This window comes from Suncus etruscus, chromosome 1 (assembly GCF_024139225.1).
Source record: "Suncus etruscus isolate mSunEtr1 chromosome 1, mSunEtr1.pri.cur, whole genome shotgun sequence".
In the NCBI taxonomy this organism is placed as follows: domain Eukaryota; kingdom Metazoa; phylum Chordata; class Mammalia; order Eulipotyphla; family Soricidae; genus Suncus; species Suncus etruscus.
The window spans coordinates 144,410,027-144,428,006 of NC_064848.1; the positions used below are offsets into that span (position 1 = coordinate 144,410,027).

The 17,980-nt window shown below is 49.4% G+C and overlaps 1 protein-coding gene across 1 annotated transcript in view; it reads right to left on the minus strand.

Moving 5' to 3' along the window:
• The window catches only part of WDR91 (WD repeat domain 91), a 31,877-nt gene that overhangs the window by 3,208 nt on the left and 10,689 nt on the right, over positions 1-17,980 (minus strand). Inside the window, exons 7-13 of the mRNA XM_049774394.1 lie at positions 13,707-13,862; positions 12,113-12,306; positions 10,953-11,103; positions 7,859-7,953; positions 7,441-7,615; positions 1,423-1,531; positions 465-577 (exon numbers count right to left, since the gene is read on the minus strand). Of these exons, the coding sequence (XP_049630351.1) occupies positions 465-577; positions 1,423-1,531; positions 7,441-7,615; positions 7,859-7,953; positions 10,953-11,103; positions 12,113-12,306; positions 13,707-13,862 (993 nt within the window). The remainder of the gene's footprint in view (positions 1-464; positions 578-1,422; positions 1,532-7,440; positions 7,616-7,858; positions 7,954-10,952; positions 11,104-12,112; positions 12,307-13,706; positions 13,863-17,980) is intronic.

The window sequence follows — 17,980 nt, forward strand, 5'->3', positions numbered from 1 at the left end:
GCCAAGGACGATTTCTGAGCATAGAGCCAGGAGAAGCCCCTGAGCACTGCCGGGTGTGATCCCCCCCCAAAAAAAAGAATTTTCTTTGAAATTAGGATAAATTAGGGCAAGGGCCAGAGAGAAAGAGTATTGAGCTCTTCTTCCCCTCACTTGCCCAGCCCACCCTGGTCCCCAACAAGGATGTGAATGTGCTCTTGTGGGGAGAGAACTACCAAGCAGGTGTTTGGCATCCTGTCCTCTTGGCTCCTTTCTCTGCTTCTCTCTCCTTCACAGACAGATGTGGGCTGCCTCCAGGCCACATCCCTGTTTTTACCTGTTTTATCTATCCCTGCCACTACCCTCCTATGACCAAGCATAAACATGAGGCCTCCTCAAGGCCCAGATCACAGAGCCAGTGAGCTCTGGGTCAGGATTTCCACCCCCATCATCCCGCTCTCCAGATGCCAAGCCCTGCCTGCACTTACCTTCCCGTCCTCACCGATGCTATACACCGTGTTCTCATCATAGCTGAACTCCACCGAGTACACCTCACCACAGTGGGCCTGCCAGCTCATGGCACACTCATGCTGCTGCATATCTGCAGAGAGACCAGCTAAGCTAAGCCTATGTTCCAGGCTGGAGAAGGGACCCCATTAGAGGGAGTATTTGGGGAGCTGTCCTGGATATAACTAGGGCCAGAACCAAGGTCTTATAGTGAGCTGGTGTTTTTCTTCCTGGCTTTGACTAATGTAAACAGAAGTGCCATACCCTGGGACAGGAACAAGGTTCTGAGGAGCTCAGAAGACTCAGAAATCCTTCCAAGAGGGCTGGAGTAATAGCACAGCGGTGGGGCATTTGCCTTGCATGCGGCCGACCCAGGATGGATCTAGGTTCGATTCCTGGCATCCCATATGGTCCCCTGAGCCTGCCAGGAGTGATTTCTGAGTGTAGAGCCAGAGTCATCCCGCTGGGTGTGGCCCAAAAAAGAAAAAAAAAATCCTTCTAAGGAGGCCTCTGTCACTTTCATTAAGACACTCAAGGAACCTTCTCATGACCCATGTCCCTTGTCCCAAAAGTTTTTAAGCATTTTCTAGGACAGCAGCAAAAGCTGAACAATTTGCATGAATGAGCTGCTCTCGCAGAGAGAATACACGCTCCCTACCTAGGAGATAAGCCAGTTTTCATCTCTGGCTGTGCACAGGCCACCATGACAGACTGAGCAGCTCCACAGAGGCCTGCTGGAGAGGTCCCCTCCCCCCAATGTTTATAACCCTAACATGAACAAAGGTGACCAGCACCTGAGAAACAGCAGACAATGCACAAAGCTCAGCTCTGCGAATACCGTCTTCAAGGGAAATTTCACATACAGTTAGCTAAACCCCAACTCACTTCTCCAGAGCATTTAGGGAGACATCAGGAGGGCCAGGAACAAACATTGCTTACCAAAGAGCCGGATGACACCATCGGCCGCCCCAGTGACAAGTAGGTTCCCATTGTGGTTGAAGGCTGTGCAGTTGATAGCAATGGGCTCGGGGTCCAAAGAGAACTGGAGCTGATGGGGAAAAAACATCAACATAAAGTGACATGTTACATTCATAAAAAGTTCTTAGAGTTTTTGGTTTTTTGTTTTTGTTTTTATTTGTGTGGGGGCACTCAGCTGTGTTCAGGGCATACTCCTGGCTCAGAGATTAGGAATAACTTCTGGTAATGCTCAGAACCTGGGTTGGCTGTGTGCTTTAGCCCCTGGCAATTCCTTTCTGAATGGGGATAGGAGACCAAGGTTGAGAAAAATCATAGTAAAGCAAGGCAGGGGTTGATGTCCTCTGCTTTCTCCTCCTTTCCTTCTATTTGTGGCTGTAACACTAGGGACTGCTGTAAGTGTGCCTGTGGTGCTGTGGCGCTCACACACAGCTGGCTGTGTTCTGGAGATCCACAGTCTGTTGGCCTGGGAGTTCCAGATAACAGAGCTGCAAAGGGCCTTTCTGGGTATATGTGAGAAACAGCAAGATTACTTCTGGTGCACTCAGGGGAAAATATGGGGGTGCTGGGGATCATTCCACATAAAACTTCCCTGCCCCAGGGACAGTATTTTAAGGGCTCATCTTAGATTTCTTATATCATACTTGCACATATCTTTTATACACATCCAATTATTTCGGAGGAAATTTGTTTGTTTGTTTTGGGTCACATTTGGTGGCACTCTCAGGAGATACTCCTGACTCTGCACTCAGAAATTACTCCTGGCAGGCTCAGGTAACTATATGGGATGCCAGGGATCAAACCTGTGTCCAGCGGTGGTCAGCTGTGTGAAGGCATATGCTTTACCACTGTGCTAAACACTCCGGCCCCATATTTCAAGAGAATTTATTTTGGGGGGGTCACACTTGGTGACGCTTAAGTGTTACTCCTGGCTATGCAATCAGAAATTGCTCCTGGCTCAGGGAACCATATGGGACACCAGGATCAAACCCATATCCATCCTAGGTCAGCCTCGTGCAAGGCAAACACACTGTGTTATCACTCCGGCCCATCAAAAGAAATTTTAAAAGTCAAAGCAAACATAAAAAGTCATAAATCACTTCCTCTAGAGGACTGGAATCACAGAGGACTGGATTAAACTAGGTTTATCAGAAGAAAGCATCAAGAAAATGCTGGAACAGATGTTTGTCAGGTAATGGGAAAAGAAACTTTGGGAGAGGAGACAGCATGCAGCAAGGGCTAGAGGCTATAGAATTAAAGGTGCAGAAGTCATGTGAGTGTGGAGGATAGGCCTGAGGAAAGAGGAGAGGATTACTGGAGGGTTGGGGTGAGCTAAGCCACAGCAGATAAGAGGAAGGGCCACAAGGGGGGGACATGGTGTGAACAGAACCTACAGACGTCCAACAGAGGGTGCTACAGAGCAACTCTCGGGCAAGTGCCAGGAAATGCAGAGATGTGATCAGATGTCACCATGGTTTTTCAACCCTTTTGTTTGTACCATCTGTTCAGCACCTGTCCAGTATCCCAGTATGTTAGTGGTGATCTCCTAGAGATGGGCCCACATTGCTGGAGTCCGTGGGGCCTTGCAGGCGACACTCTGACAAATATCACAGTCTTATTTATTAGAGAAGCCCAGGGGCATATGACAAACCCCTAAGCCAGGAGAGAGATAAAGAGGGAGAGAGAACTGGGTTTGGGACCATCCAACTATCTCTTCCAACTGCTAGTAAACTATCTCTTGCGCCTCCAAATCTCTCTTCCAACTGCCAACCCTGAGGAGTGTTTTATAAATTCAGGAGCCAATCAAACTAGGATCTTATTTAAAGGGGCAGTATCTTATTTAAAAGGGCAGTGTCTTATTTAAAGGGGTGGACCCCTTTTATGGCTGGCTGGTGCTAGACATACAGGACTAGACCAGTCTACAGTTATAAGTGATGAAGGCAATAAACAAGTGCTTTTCTTTTTTTTTTTTTTTTAGTTTTTGGGCCACACCCGGCGGTGCTCAGAGGTTACTCCTGGCTGTCTGCTCAGAAATAGCTCCTGGCAGGCACGGGGGACCATATGGGACACCAGGATTTGAACCAACCACCTTTGGTCCTGGATCAGCTGCTTGCAAGGCAAACGCCGCTGTGCTATCTCTCCGGGCCCACCAGTGCTTTTCAATGCCTGCAGACCAGCAAAAATCCAGAGGCCAGTGGCTAAAGAATACTGGACAAGGACATACCCAGGAGGAAAGATGGACAGTGTTAGACTATGCAAGGAAGAGGAGGAGAAGTCCAGGAAGATACACTGATTCAAATTGGGATGCACTGACATGATGAATGAAAGAGAAGAGAGAAGATGTGAGGAGAAAAAGTTGTTGCTGGGTGACCCCGAGAGGAAGCAGGCAGACTAGAGATGTAAAAATGGGAACAGAAACCATCTCTATGTGCAGGTCCGGTGAAGCACAGATGGAACCTTGAAAGATAGCCCCTCAATATGACAGAGCTTGCAGAGCTGGAATGACAGTGCAGTAGCAAGATGCTTGCCTTGCACAAGGTCATCCCAGGTTCAATACCTAATACCCCATATGGGCCGACAGCACCACCAGGAGTGATTCCCTGAGCAGAGAGTCAGGAGTAAATACTCAACACCACTTGGTGTGGCCCCAACACAAATAAAAAAGAAAAACGGGGCCTTCAGCATTTATACACATGGGATAGAGTAACAAAGAACCTTTGTAAGCGGGGATGAAGTAATAGTTTCATCTCTTGGCATGGTCTCAACACTGCTTTTGTACAGCCTACCATAATGTTCTGCGGCAGTGGATTTGGGGGCAAGCACTAAGTGGGGATTTTTGTGGTGGACTTAGTTTGATAAAAAGACTAATAGGAGAAAAAAGAATAAAAACAGACAGCCTTCAAATGCCCCCCAAATATCAAGAGAACATTTGGAAATGCTTGTTGGTCACCAAAACCAACCCACAGTTATAAATGACGAAGGCGGAAGACAACTGGTTTTCAGTGCCTGCAGACCAACATTTATAGGACAACAGCTGCCACTGGAGCACTGAATGTGAGTTCCATGTGCCTCTGAGGGCAGAAGTGTGACATGTAGCAGGTACATGAGGGCTCAGCTCATGACAAAGCTGAACTCTTGGGCCCTGTGAGCAAGCAGCCACTTCTTAATACAGTGAAATGCTGCCATAATGATTTGTAATGACAGGAAGCTAGAGGAGGCTCTGGTAGTTCCCTAAAATACACCTCACTCGAATACAGATGCTCAAGAGGCAGTCAGTCCCAGGTTGTAGGTGCTAGCATGGCATTCTGGCAAAATTATAACTATGGAGACAGTATAAAGATCAAAGGCTGCTGGGTTATGGCCAGAACTCAGAGGGCTAAAGCACAAAGAATGATTTGAGTTCAGTCCCCAGCATCGGATGCCCCAACACTGCTAGATGTAGATTTGGTGGCCCCTGAGCACTAGTGGGCCCAACCACTGGAGCCATCAGGCGCACAGCGCTGGGCCTAGTAGCACAGGCATGGCCTCAAAGCAACCTACTCAAAGCCTCCCATACTCTGAAAGAGAAAGGAGCCTATTGGAAGGAATGAAATCCAGGCCCGAGAAGGAGAAGGAGATGTTTGCCTTGCATGCAGCTGACCCAAGTTCAATTCCTGGCACCCCCTATGTTCATCCCCCTCATCTACCAAGAGTAACCCCTCTGAGTGCCACCAGGTGTCACCAAAAAAAGGAAGGAAGGAGGTAGGGAGGTAGAGAGTAAGGGAAGGAGAGAGGGAAGGAAGAAAGGAGGGCGAGACAAAGGGAGGGAGAGAAGGAAGGAAGGAAGGAAGGAAGGAAGGGAGGGAGGGAGGGAGGGAGGGAGGGAGGGAGGGAGGGAGGGAGGGAGGAAGGAAGGGAGGAAGGGAGGGAGGAAGGAAGGAAGGAAGGAAGGAAGGAAGGAAGGAAGGAAGGAAGGAAGGAAGGAAGGAAGGAAGGAAGGAAGGAGGAAGGGAAGGAAGGAGGGAAGGAAGGGGAGGGAGGGAGGGAGGAAGGAAGGAAGGAAGGAAGGAAGGAAGGAAGGAAGGAAGGAAGGAAGGAAGGAAGGAAGGAAGGAAGGAAGGAAGGAAGGAAGGAAGGAAGGAGGAGGGAGGGAGGAAGGAAAGAAGGAAGGAAGGAAGGGAGGGAGGAAGGGAGGGAGGAAGGGAGGGAGGGAGGGAGGGAGGAAGGAAGGAAGGAAGGAAGGAAGGAAGGAAGGAAGGAAGGAAGGAAGGAAGGAAGGAAGGAAGGAAGGAAGGAAGGAAGGAGGGAAGGAAGGGGAGGGAGGGAGGGAGGAAGGAAGGAAGGAAGGAAGGAAGGAAGGAAGGAAGGAAGGAAGGAAGGAAGGAAGGAAGGAAGGAAGGAAGGAAGGAAGGAAGGAAGGAGGAGGGAGGGAGGGAGGAAGGAAAGAAGGAAGGAAGGAAGGGAGGGAGGAAGGGAGGGAGGGAGGGAGGGAGGGAGGGAGGAAGGAGGAAGGAAGGAAGGAAGGAAGGAAGGAAGGAAGGAAGGAAGGAAGGAAGGAAGGAAGGAAGGAAGGAAGGAAGGAAGGAAGGAGGAATGAGGGAGGGAGGGAGGGAGGGAGGGAGGGAGGGAGGGAAGGAGGGAGGAAGGAAGACAAAGAAAGAGATAAAAGGAAAGGAAAGACTAAGTTCAAAATTAAGGTGTCAGCAGGGGGATTTCTTCTGAGAACTCTGTTTTTGGGTGATTGTCCTTCCACTGTAACTTTACCTTGTCCTCTTTCTTTGCATCATTGTTCACATAATTAAAAAAAAAAAAAAAAGAAACAAACAAAAAAAAAAAGCACACAGTCCAACCAAAAAAAAAAATACCAAGTCAAAATAAAGGCTTGGAGCACACTCATACCAAAAATGCTACTCTAAAAATAGTACATACAATAACATATTCTCTAAATGGTGGAGCACCAAAATACATAAATGGATTATTAATGAAAAAAAAAAAGAAAAAGAAAGAAGAGGAGAGGTGAGGAAGAGGAGAGAAGGGGAAGAAGGGAGGGGAGAGGAGAGGAGGGGAGGGGAAGAAGAGGAAGAAGAAGAGAGGGGAGGGGAAGGGGAGGAAAGGGGGGAGGAGGAGGAGAAGGAAGAGAGGGGAAGGGAAGGGGAGGGGAGGGAAAGGGGGAAGAGAGGGGAAGGAGGAGTAGTGGGAAAGGAGGGAAGGGAGGGGAGGGGAGAGGAGAGGAGAGGAGAAGAGAGGAGGGGAGGGGAGGGGAGGGGAAGGGAGGGGAGGGGAGGGGAGGGGAAGGGAGGGAGGGAGGGGAGGGGAAGGGAGAGAGGAGAGGAGAGGAGAGGAGAGGAGAGGAGAGGAGAGGAGAGGAGAGGAGAGGAGAGGAGAGGAGAGGAGAGGAGAGGAGAGGAGAGGAGAAGAGGAGAGAGAAGAGGAGAGGAGGGAGAAGAGGAGAGGGGAGGAGAAGGGAGAAGAGGGAAGGGAAGGGGAAGGGTGAGGAAGAAATCCAATGTTGTCAGGGTTTGGAAGAGGGGTGGAGAGGGGGAGAGAAAAGGAGCGGTGAGGGGTGGAAACGTGCTGTATAATAGTACAATTTCGTTTACATGCCCAAAGACATTGTCCAAACCCCTCATCAAGAGTCAGCCCTAACAGGCATGTACATGGTGTGTATATGTATATATGTGTATATACATATTTGTTGGGAGCCTTAAGCTATGCAGACATGGGGACTCTAAGATGAGGTCATCAGAGAGGGTGGCTGGAGGGTCCCAAAGCAAGAGAGGAGGGTCTCCAGATTCCAGGAAGGAATAGGAGAGCAGCAAGCTGGTGGGGGACAAAGCACGAAGCCTAACTTTCATCAAGGTGAGGAAAACACTATCCTGAACAGAGTCTGCTTACCCGGCTGCTGTGAGCCAGGGCTGCCTTGATTAAGAGCAATAAAGGTAATAAGTGGAAGAAGGAAAATCAGAACGTGCCAGGAGCACAGAGGCTGCAGTAAGTAGGTACCTGCTGCTTCATAGACTTTGTGTCCCACAGCAGCAGCCGGCCGGGGACCTGAGGCGCACCCCTGCTGCCTTCTGGGGCCGTGTCCAGCTGGGAGGTCAGGCTCAGCGGCGCTGCAGCAGCTGCTGCCGAACACACAAAGGAAGCCCCGCTGGGGCTGCAGGCCAGAGACAGAATCCTGAAACACACAATGGGAAACCCCAGAGTAAGGATGAGCTCCAGGGTCACCCAAGTGGGGCTGAGGATGCCCCCCATCCAACAGGCCCCTCTTCCACCAGGGTTGGACAGAGTGTGCATGGGGGTGGGGCATGTCCGGAACTGGGGCTTGCCTAGGAGAGGACTATCAGGGGTGGACATTTGAGGGGCGAAGCATGCAGGGAACCCTGTGCCTGGATAAAAGGGGGTGTAGCCATGGTCTCACCTGGGCATGTCCTCATTAATGTTGATTTCACAGAGATTCTTCTTGGCTTCTGTATCATAAAGGCGAACAGTGCCCACACCACTGCCCAGCAAGAGCTGTATGTAGACAGGGGTGGGTCTGGGGTCAGTGAGGACCACAATGGGGGACCAGGCCCACACCTGAGGTGGACAGGAGATCCGGGTGGGTCACACTGGGACACCCCCCAACTAGCCCCTTCTCGACAGATCAGGGAATTCTGGTCAGATTGTTGGACCCCGGGGTCTGTGGGAGCTTGAAAGCTTGCTCACCCCTTCCCCCTCCCTTCTCAGATATTGTACCCCTCGTATTCGCAGGCCAAATTCTGAGAAAATGAGATGCTAGTTTGTATCATAGAAGTAGTCAAGGCCTTGTAAAGGCTATTCTGTTTTTTGGCCCTAAAGCTATTAGACCAGATTTGGGGGAGGGGGGGCAGGAGTTAGGACTGTAAGAAAGTTAAACTGTTTTAACCAATGAAATGCTGAGTTTGCTAAAGCCTGCTAACCCTATATAAGCAGCCTGCTAGCTTCATGGAGGGCCTTTCTTTTTCATGAGACTGGGTCCAGCTAGCTGGAATAAACTCCCTCTCAGCACCAGTGGGTTTATCTGCTCGGACCCTAACAATATAGAACTAAAAGCGACTTCATTTCAAAATAAAGACATCAATGCTAACTCTGAACAGATGCAAACCCCACAAAAGGCACCTGTGTGCTGGAAGAGGAGCAGATCTGGGCTCCTTGAAAAATGTTCTAATTTAAGGAAAGGAAGCCTTTGCTCTAAATCCCATCTATCCCCACTTGCTGCTCCATATCAACCCCAAGCCATGGGTTCCCCAGTGACATGTGCTCTGGACTGGTTCAGACCTCAAGAAAAGAACACAAAAGGCTCCTTTATTGTATTACCTGGGACTTCCTTGAAAGACGCATGTTCAAAAAATTAGAAATTGAAGGACAGAGTGATAGCATAGCAGTAAGGCCTTGCACACAGCCAACCTAGGATAAGCCCAGGTTCAATTCCTGGCATCCCATATGGTCCCCCAAACCTGCTAGGAGTGATTTCTGAGCACAGAGCCAAGAGTGACCCCTGATCACTGCCAGTTGTGGCCCAAAAAAGAAAAAAAATATTAGAAAGTACTTGGAGCAGGCCAGAGGTTTCACATACCATCCTCAGAAAGTTCCTTTTACTTTTCTTTTTTTTTTTTTTTTTCGTTTGGGGCCACACCTGGTGGCACTCAGGGGCCACTCCTGACTCTGTATTCAGAAATCGCTCCTGGCAGGCCCAGAGGACCACATGGGATGCTGGGAATCGAACCCATGTCTGTCTCAGATTGGCCTCGCACAAGTCAAATGCCCTACCACTGCGCCATCACTCCAGCTCCCGAAATTTCCTCTTTCACCTATATATTCCATTGCCAAATAAAAACTGCTCCAGACAAGGCCTAAAAGCCTGAGATCCCTGGGAGCTTAAAGATAAGCCCTTCTGCTTTTGAGTGTTATGAAGAAATAAACAAGGTTTGGGCCTGGGACACAGCATCAGCTAGTCTGTGTGTGGCCTGTGCTTGCTCCTGGGTGTTGTAGGCTTCCTACCAGGGGCCCAGCCTTGCTGGCCCCTTAAAAAATTGAATGAAACCAAAGACAAAGCAACTTAGATCACCAGTTGTGGTGATGCCAGTTGTGGCCCAAAAAAGAAAAAAAATATTAGAAAGTACTTGGAGCAGGCCAGAGGTTTCACATACCATCCTCAGAAATTTCCTTTTTCTTTTTTTTTTTTCCATTTGGGGCCACACCTGGTGACACTCAGGGGCCACTCCTGACTCTGTATTCAGAAATCGCTCCTGGCAGGCCCAGAGGACCACATGGGATGCTGGGAATCGAACCCATGTCTGTCTCAGATTGGCCTCGCACAAGTCAAATGCCCTACCACTGCGCCATCACTCCAGCTCCCGAAATTTCCTCTTTCACCTATATATTCCATTGCCAAATAAAAACTGCTCCAGACAAGGCCTAAAAGCCTGAGATCCCTGGGAGCTTAAAGATAAGCCCTTCTGCTTTTGAGTGTTATGAAGAAATAAACAAGGTTTGGGCCTGGGACACAGCATCAGCTAGTCTGTGTGTGGCCTGTGCTTGCTCCTGGGTGTTGTAGGCTTCCTACCAGGGGCCCAGCCTTGCTGGCCCCTTAAAAAATTGAATGAAACCAAAGACAAAGCAACTTAGATCACCAGTTGTGGTGATGCCAGTTGTGGCCCAAAAAAGAAAAAAAATATTAGAAAGTACTTGGAGCAGGCCAGAGGTTTCACATACCATCCTCAGAAATTTCCTTTTTCTTTTTTTTTTTTTTCCATTTGGGGCCACACCTGGTGACACTCAGGGGCCACTCCTGACGCTGTACTCAGAAATCGCTCCTGGCAGGCCCAGGGGACCACATGGGATGCTGGGAATCAAACCCATGTCTGTCTCAGACATATGAAAGAGAATGAAAGCATAAGGAATATGCCAGTTTTATCTCCTTGGAAACAAATCCTGTCTCAGATATTAGAATCCAGGTGGAGATGGGATGGTGATAGCAGAGCAGTAGGGCATTTGATTTGCATGCTGCCAACCCGGGATAGACCCAGGCTCGATCCCCAGCATCTCATATGGTCCCCCGAGCCTGCCAGGAGTGATTTCTCAGTGCAGAGCCAGGAGTTACCCTGAGTGAAGCTAGATGTTTCAAAAAAAAAAGAGAGAAAGAATCCAGGTGGGAAAAGGGACACTTACTTGTACTGCAGTTTAGTGAGTCTCACACAGGAAGGGCTCGGGCGGGAGAAGGAGCAGGGGAGAATGTTGGAAATGGGCAACCCTAACTGCATTTTCCTGGATGAGGGAGGAAGAGGGTCTCTCCTGGTTCTAGATGGGGAGCAGTCTCTGCCATCTGGCAGGTCTCTCTGTCAGCCAGTATCAGCTCTTGTCATTCCAGTCACCATGCCTGTCCCCCTATTCCCAACCCTCTCCCCCACCAAGTTTCCAAGAGAGAAGGGAAGGAAAAATCGAATGGTGAGCCCAGGCTCTAAGAATCAGCTGTGAGGTAAGATGCAACTCACCAGCCGGTCCCGCTTGGTGGCCCACTCCAGTGACAGCAAGGGTGACTTGGAGATGGAAGATGCTTTGGTCTGCATGATGGGGTTGAAGGACCACACCTTGATGACCCCATCAACGTCCAGGCTGGCAACCCTCCTCCCTGAGCAGTCCACTCTGTGAGAAAAGATGAGGATAAAGGGGCCTCTGGGGGAGTGGAAGGTGCCAACAGCCCCATCCAGCCCATCTTTCTCTCCCAATACCACCCAGATATGGGCCTTTCCGACTTTCCTGACCAGTGGAAAGCAGAACCCTTCAAATGCCTCCACTTCTAGACAGGTGTGTCTTTGTTCTAGAATGGCCCTTCCTCTGTTTGTCCCTGGCACCATGCACAAAGTTCTAACTGTGCCAAGCCATGGACAGGAAGGACTGCCAGTTCCCTGGGGTAGCAGAGCCAAGCACCCACCTGCCCTGTGTATTCTGCATGGGGGCAGAAACTGTGTTCAATAGCTACCAACAGAGCAAAGTGTGTGTGTGTGTGTGTTTGTGTGTGTGTGTGCGCGTGTACAATAGCTACCAACAGAGCAAAGTGTGTGTGTGTGTGTATGTGTGTGTGTGTGTGTGTGTGTGTGTGTCTCACACTCAAACGACAGAAAGAGTGACTTAGAGATGAAGGACGCCTTGGTCTACATGATGGGATTGAAGGACCACTACCTTGATGACTCCACTGACACCCCAGGACCACCCACTGTGTGTGTGTGTGTGTGTGTGTGTGTGTGTGTGTGTGTGTGTGTGTGTGTGTGTATGTGTATGAGAGAGAGAGAGAGAGAGAGAGAGAGAGATTTTAAAAAAATAAACTTGTTGCTGGGGCTGGAGAGGTAGCACAGCAGTAGGGTGTTTGCCTTGTACACAGGCCAACCCAGGATGGACCTAATTTCGATTCGGGAACAATTTCTGAGTGCAGAGCCAGGAGTAACCCCTGAGTGTGAATGGGTGTGGTCCAAAAACAAACAAACAAAAAACTTTGTTGCTAAAGCCCAAGCCATGGGCAGCTCTAGGCAGCCCCCACCCCCAGCCCTCCAACTCTTCAGGGGTTCACTGAGTCTATGGCAATGGTTCTACCATCTTCAACTCCACCCCACCTGGCACAAGCAGCCCGAATCCCAGACCTCTCGGGGAGACGCACCTACAGTGCATGATGGACGAGTGGTGTTCCCCGTACTCTTCCTGCCCCAACACGATGAAAGGCTGCTCAGGGCGTACCCCTACTCCCTCAGGGCCAGTCGCTGGGGCTCGCATCAGCATCTCTGGGACCTCAGCGTGGAGCTCCACACAGGCCTCTGCCTCTGCACTGCCTACCTCAGGCTTCTTGTCGGTGCTCTGGAGGGACCAAGGCAGACAGATAGCAGGAGGGGTCAGCATTGTGGCTGGGACAGGACTGGAGAGGGGGAGGCCAGGTCACAACTATCTGAGGCAAACTGGGGGTACCATAGTCTGGAGGGCTGAGCTCTCAGTCAGGACAGTAGTAGCCATCTCAGCCCAGCCCAACCCAGCCTAGGCCAGGCCCAGCTAATGTCCCATATCTCAGAGGCCCAGAGTACTCATCCCTGTCACAGCTCACATTCTCCTCCCTCCTGCTCAGGCCCCAAATAATAAGCATGGTAGTGAGAGGTGGGGTGAGAGGGAATTGAGTCCTCAAATATGCCCTCAGATTACCTGGGTTCTGACCAGATGATACAACTGAGGGAACCAGACAAAAAGCAGAAGCGAATGAATTATTCCCAGGAGAAAGCTTATAGGGGCAGCTCTGGGGGTGCACCCAGATAAAAGGACTCCAGTGGGACCCCCCCAGGACTCACATGTCAACTGGTACCTTGCCTGGTAGGCCTACCTAAAGACTGGGGTGACTGAAAGGACATGAGAGACCCCAGGGCCAGAGAGAGGGCTCCATGAGTTTGAGCGTGTGTTCTGCATGTGGAAGGCCGGGGTTCCAGCTCTGGCACCACAGGGTTCCCTGAACCGCCAGGAGCGACCCTGAGCATTGCTGGGTATGGCTGAGAAAGAGAGAGACCCAGGCTGACAACAGAGCCAGACTCTACACCTGGCTTCCTAGGAGTTTCCTGTCTCCTGAGGAATGATGAGGTGAACGACCACCTGCTTGCAGGAAGAGTCATTGTGCAGGGAAGAAGAGGAGCACCAGACACGGGGTTCAGCAAGATGCCCTTGGAGCAGGTGAGCCCCACGCACGGGACAGGAGGACTGGAGAGCAAAGAGAACAACATGGGGCTGGGGACAGGGCTGGGTGGAAATGTCCCTTCCCCCTGCAAGCACCCTCAGGAGGTGAGGGAGACACAAGACTGACCACCCTGGCCTTCTGCCTCCAATGTTCAGTCTTTGAAGGTGATGGCAGCAGCCTCCAAACTCAGGAGGGAGGGAAGCCTCATGCTCAGCCTTCAAGAAGCTGAGCTAGATAGAGCACAAAGGGGTGAACCCGTGGCCCTCGGAGCTACCATCACCATGAAGGGCCTTTGTAGGGGTTGGGGGTGAATGGAAGAATAAGGGTCCTGTGTTCTAGCAAGTCTGGTCTCTAAGCCCAGGTACCCTGAGCAAGGAAGCAGCCTTGTAGGGTCCAACTCAACTGAATTACAGAACTCCTTCACTGGAATGCAGGTGGGTGGGGGCATTTAAGGAACCACTAGGAGAGGCAACAGGTAAACGAAGAGCAAGAGAATCTCCCAAAACACAGGCAAAAAATGCCCAGGCTCTCCCACCATACAGACCTGCAGAGTTGTGGACAAAAGCTCCTTCCGCTCCTTGCCATGGTCTTGCAGGCGTCGCTGCCGGTGCTGGGACCAGCTGGACTCCCCGGGGGTAAGTCCGCTGAAGAGGCCCTTGGTGTCCTTGGGTCCACAGGCTGGCTCCTTTCCCTTGGCACTCTGGGGACAAGAGACCAGGTGATGAGCAGCCTGCTGGAGAGGAATCCTCCTTCCATCTTCTACACCTCAATGAGGGAAACCTCACTCCTCAGTCAGCTGCCTTCTCCCCTACAGCCCAACTCTCCGGAGTAAGCACCAGAGATGGACCGAGGCCCTCCACCCACCCAATCTGGGTTATAAATGCACTTGATGAGTGGTATATGATGTCCTCATTGAAATCATGTTTAGGTGTGAAAGCAAAACAAAATATTTATGCCATAGACACCCAAACACCTGTGTAGGAAGGAAGTAGTAGTGGGGAAGGGAGGCAACCTCAGGTTGGATGTTCACAGAACTCCAAAAGAATAATTACTATCTTTTTTTAACGATCTCAGAACTCTAGTTAGTTAGTTAGTTAGTTAGTTAGTTAGTTAGTTAGTTAGTTAGCTAGCTAGCTAGCTAGTTAGTTAGTAACCCCTGGCAGTGCTCAGGGGTTACTCCTGACTCTGTGTTCATAAATCACTCCTGGCAGGTTCCGGGGACAATGTGGGATGCCGGGAATCGAACCTGGGTCTGTCCCAGGTTGGCCAAGTGCAAAGCAAATGCCCTACTGCTGTGCTATCGCTCTAGCCCCCAAAAGGAAAATTAAAAAGCATGTTAGGCAAAAGAATAAGTGCCTTTGTGAGGACTAAAAAGGGGGCAGTTTGATACTGTGAGAGAGGTGAGGCCTTGGCATTCCCCATCATATGCTGCTTCTTTTTAAACTCTAAGTTCCAAAGAGGGTAAAGCGATACTTCATGGGGCAGGGCACTTAGCTTGCACAATGCTGTCCCAAGTTCGATCCCCAGCATCCCATATGGGTTCTCTTGAGCCCTGCTAAGAGCAGATCCAAGAGTAAGCCCTGTGCACTACCAGGTATAGTCCCCCACAAAATAAAAAGATATGGTCAGAATCCCACTTTATTTCAACACAATGAGAAAATAAATTGTTCCACAATAGCATAAAGCTGATTATCATTTGCAGCATAGTTATTTTAGGGGTCTGGAGAGATAATACAAAGGGTCCACTCCAATCCCTGGCACCCCATATGGTTCCCTGAGTATCACCAGGAATAATTCTCAGATCCAGGAGTATGTAGTAATGCTCCTACCTCCAGCCCCCATGAAATGTTCTTATACCAAATAAAGGAGCATGAACAATAAATCCAAAAAAATGGTTTAAATGCTGATGAAAGTAACTGTGTACAGCATAATACTTTGGTATAAAAGTATATAACTTGGGCCCGGGGAGATAGCACAGTGGCATTTGCCTTGCAAGCAGCCGATCCAGGACCAAAGGTGGTTGGTTCGAATCCCGGTGTCCCATATGGTCCCCCCGTGCCTGCCAGGAGCTATTTCTGAGCAGACAGCCAGGAGTAACCCCTGAGCACCGCCGGGTGTGGCCCAAAAACCAAAAAAAAAAAAAAAAAAGTATATAACTTAACTATTTGTTAAGTAATTCTTTTTTGTGGGACAGGGGCCCAACCTAGCAGTGCTCAGAGGTTACTCTAGTTTTGCACTAAGGAATCACTGCTGGCAGGCTTGGGGGATCATATGGGATGCCAGGGATGGAACTTGAGTTGGCCACTAAAAAGTCAAGAGCCCTACCCATAGTATTATAGAAATCCGGTCCAGTCATTAATAGTCTTAACAGTGTTTTAAGAGCAAATCCTATTAAAAAAATTTAACTACCGAATTCATATACATTTCAATTATATTTGATGACACTCTTTCTTCATCTCCATCTGCTAGTGCTCAGAGAACTATTTGAACCTGGAACTCTGTCCTCAATCCTTCTGCCTATAAGGAAGTAAGTTAACAACAGCTAATTTTTGCTCAGCACCTGCCAAGAAAAAGCAGGCCTTAGCACAGAGAAATCAGAGCTTGAGAGGCACAGAAACATCCTGCTAGGACCCAAAGATATGGCCCCGAGGCAGCTGTACATACCTAGACAGTTGATGCCTGGGTAGTTAGGTAGCAATTAGACACTAATAAGAGTTAGCATTATGCAAGTGTGCGGACCAATGCTTGTCGTTCTGTACATCTCACTCCATTAAGGGCAATTTGGTACTAAAGTCTCTCCCGAGAGTGAGTGCCTGCAGGGAAGGTGTCCACAGGCTTATATCAAGCACTAGAAGGAGAGAGATCACAGTGGAGGGAAGGACAGGACCTGGGCCAGACAGACTACATTCAGATCCACAGGGAGCAGGGGCTTCCCTTCATTATTTTCGAGACTAATTCCAGATTCGAATGCAAGCAGGGAGGGTGTGCCCACCTACAAAGGCAGGATCACTTCCGGATCAAAGGTTACAGAGAGACTCCCCATAGCCCAGAAGGCAGAGGCTCAAACTTGCAAGATACTTAAATAAGAGTGCTCCATCATTTCATATACCACTAACTTAATAACCGTTTACTGGTTTGAATATTCTTTAGTGATCAGAAAGAGAGGGTGCCTGGCCTGGTGGCAGAGAGGAAAAATTTTCATGCTTCTTACAATGTGCTAACAAAGCAAGGGGCTGATAAAAATAAATCATGTTGTAAGAGTTAAACACAGGCATCATTAAAATCAGGGCAAGTGATCAGACAACTGATTGTGTTTGGAATCAGGAGGTGAGCATCTCAGAATGTACGGAGGCTTCAAATTCCCAAATACAAAGCATAGAACATGGCCTTTACTAAAGGATGTCTATGGAATGATGCCAATGTGGGCATACAGGGAAGAAAGGAGAATGAGTAGTGGATGGTAAACCGGGAAAGATAGCAAATAATATCCTAACATGAAGCTTTATTCTCTGCAGCTCCAGACAGCAAAACGTGCAGACATGAACTGTAGACTGTAGACATGAACTAATCCTGTGTCCAGGAGTGAGCAGCAAATCGCTGGAGACCATCAACACAGACAACCTGTTCCTCAGCTCATAGGAGGGTGACCTGTAACCTTCCTTCTGACGCTAAAATTCAGGGGTTTTATCTTGTTCCTGGCTCTTTTTTTACAACAGAGACATTGAGAGTCCATTCTCCATAAAAACATGTGACTGCCCCCAGTCCTATGTTTTCCTCAGCGCAGACATCTATGTGTCTGCTCCATTCATAAATGGAAATGAGACTCTCTTTGCTCTGCAATCTAGCACAGGGCACTCCGAGTTCTGTTTGAAGGCCACACATTTAAGAGGCCCTCCCCACTTGAAAATGAATTATACACAGACACTCCCAGGCTCATGTCTGTTTAATGCAGCACTGAGTTAGTTCCTGAACACAAAAGAGAGCCAGGCCGTGGGTCTGGCCCCATATTCCCTGCCTCATGTTTTCCTACACTCCATATTAACAATGCTGAAATACACCATTCTGGGCACACATTTTTTGTTTGTTTTGGGGTCACATCCGGTGGTACTCATGGCTTAGTCCAGGCTCTGCACACAGGAATCACTCCTGGTGGGCCCAGGGGAACATTGGGATGTTGAACCCAAGTAGGCCAGGTCCAAGGCAAACACTCTATCTACTATACTATCTCTCCAGCACACCCCCCCCCCCAGGTGCACACTTAGAGGAACTCACTTGCCTGCACCCACGTACTGCACTCAAGAAGACCGTGTGGTGAAAGAGCTGCCACGTCAACAGAAAAACTTACGGGGCCACATTCCATAGAACCAGAATCCTAACTTTCAGGTTTGAATTTCAGGTGAAATCTTGAGAAAGGGAGCCAGGACTGATTTCCAGTCAATCTCAGACCTCAGGGGGGGGTACTGAGAGCAGAGCCATTTTGCATTTTGGTCTCAGGCCTGACTCAGGTACCCAAACAGTCCAGAACCTTTGCAACTATTACTAAAATGGATCAGATGCTTGCAAGTTGCCAGAAACAGCATCTACTCCCAAGGTTCTTCAGGGGAGCCATTCAATTTTCCCAAAGAGAGATGAATGTTATTGCTTTAAAAATATTGTTATTACTTTAAAAAGAAATTGGGGAGGGGGCACGGAGAGATGGCATGGAAGTAAGGCATTTGCCTTGGATGGCGGTTCGAATCCCAGCATCCCATATGGTCCCCTGAGCCTGCCAGGAGCGATTTCTTAGTGTAGAGCCAGGAGTAATCCCTGAGCGCTGCC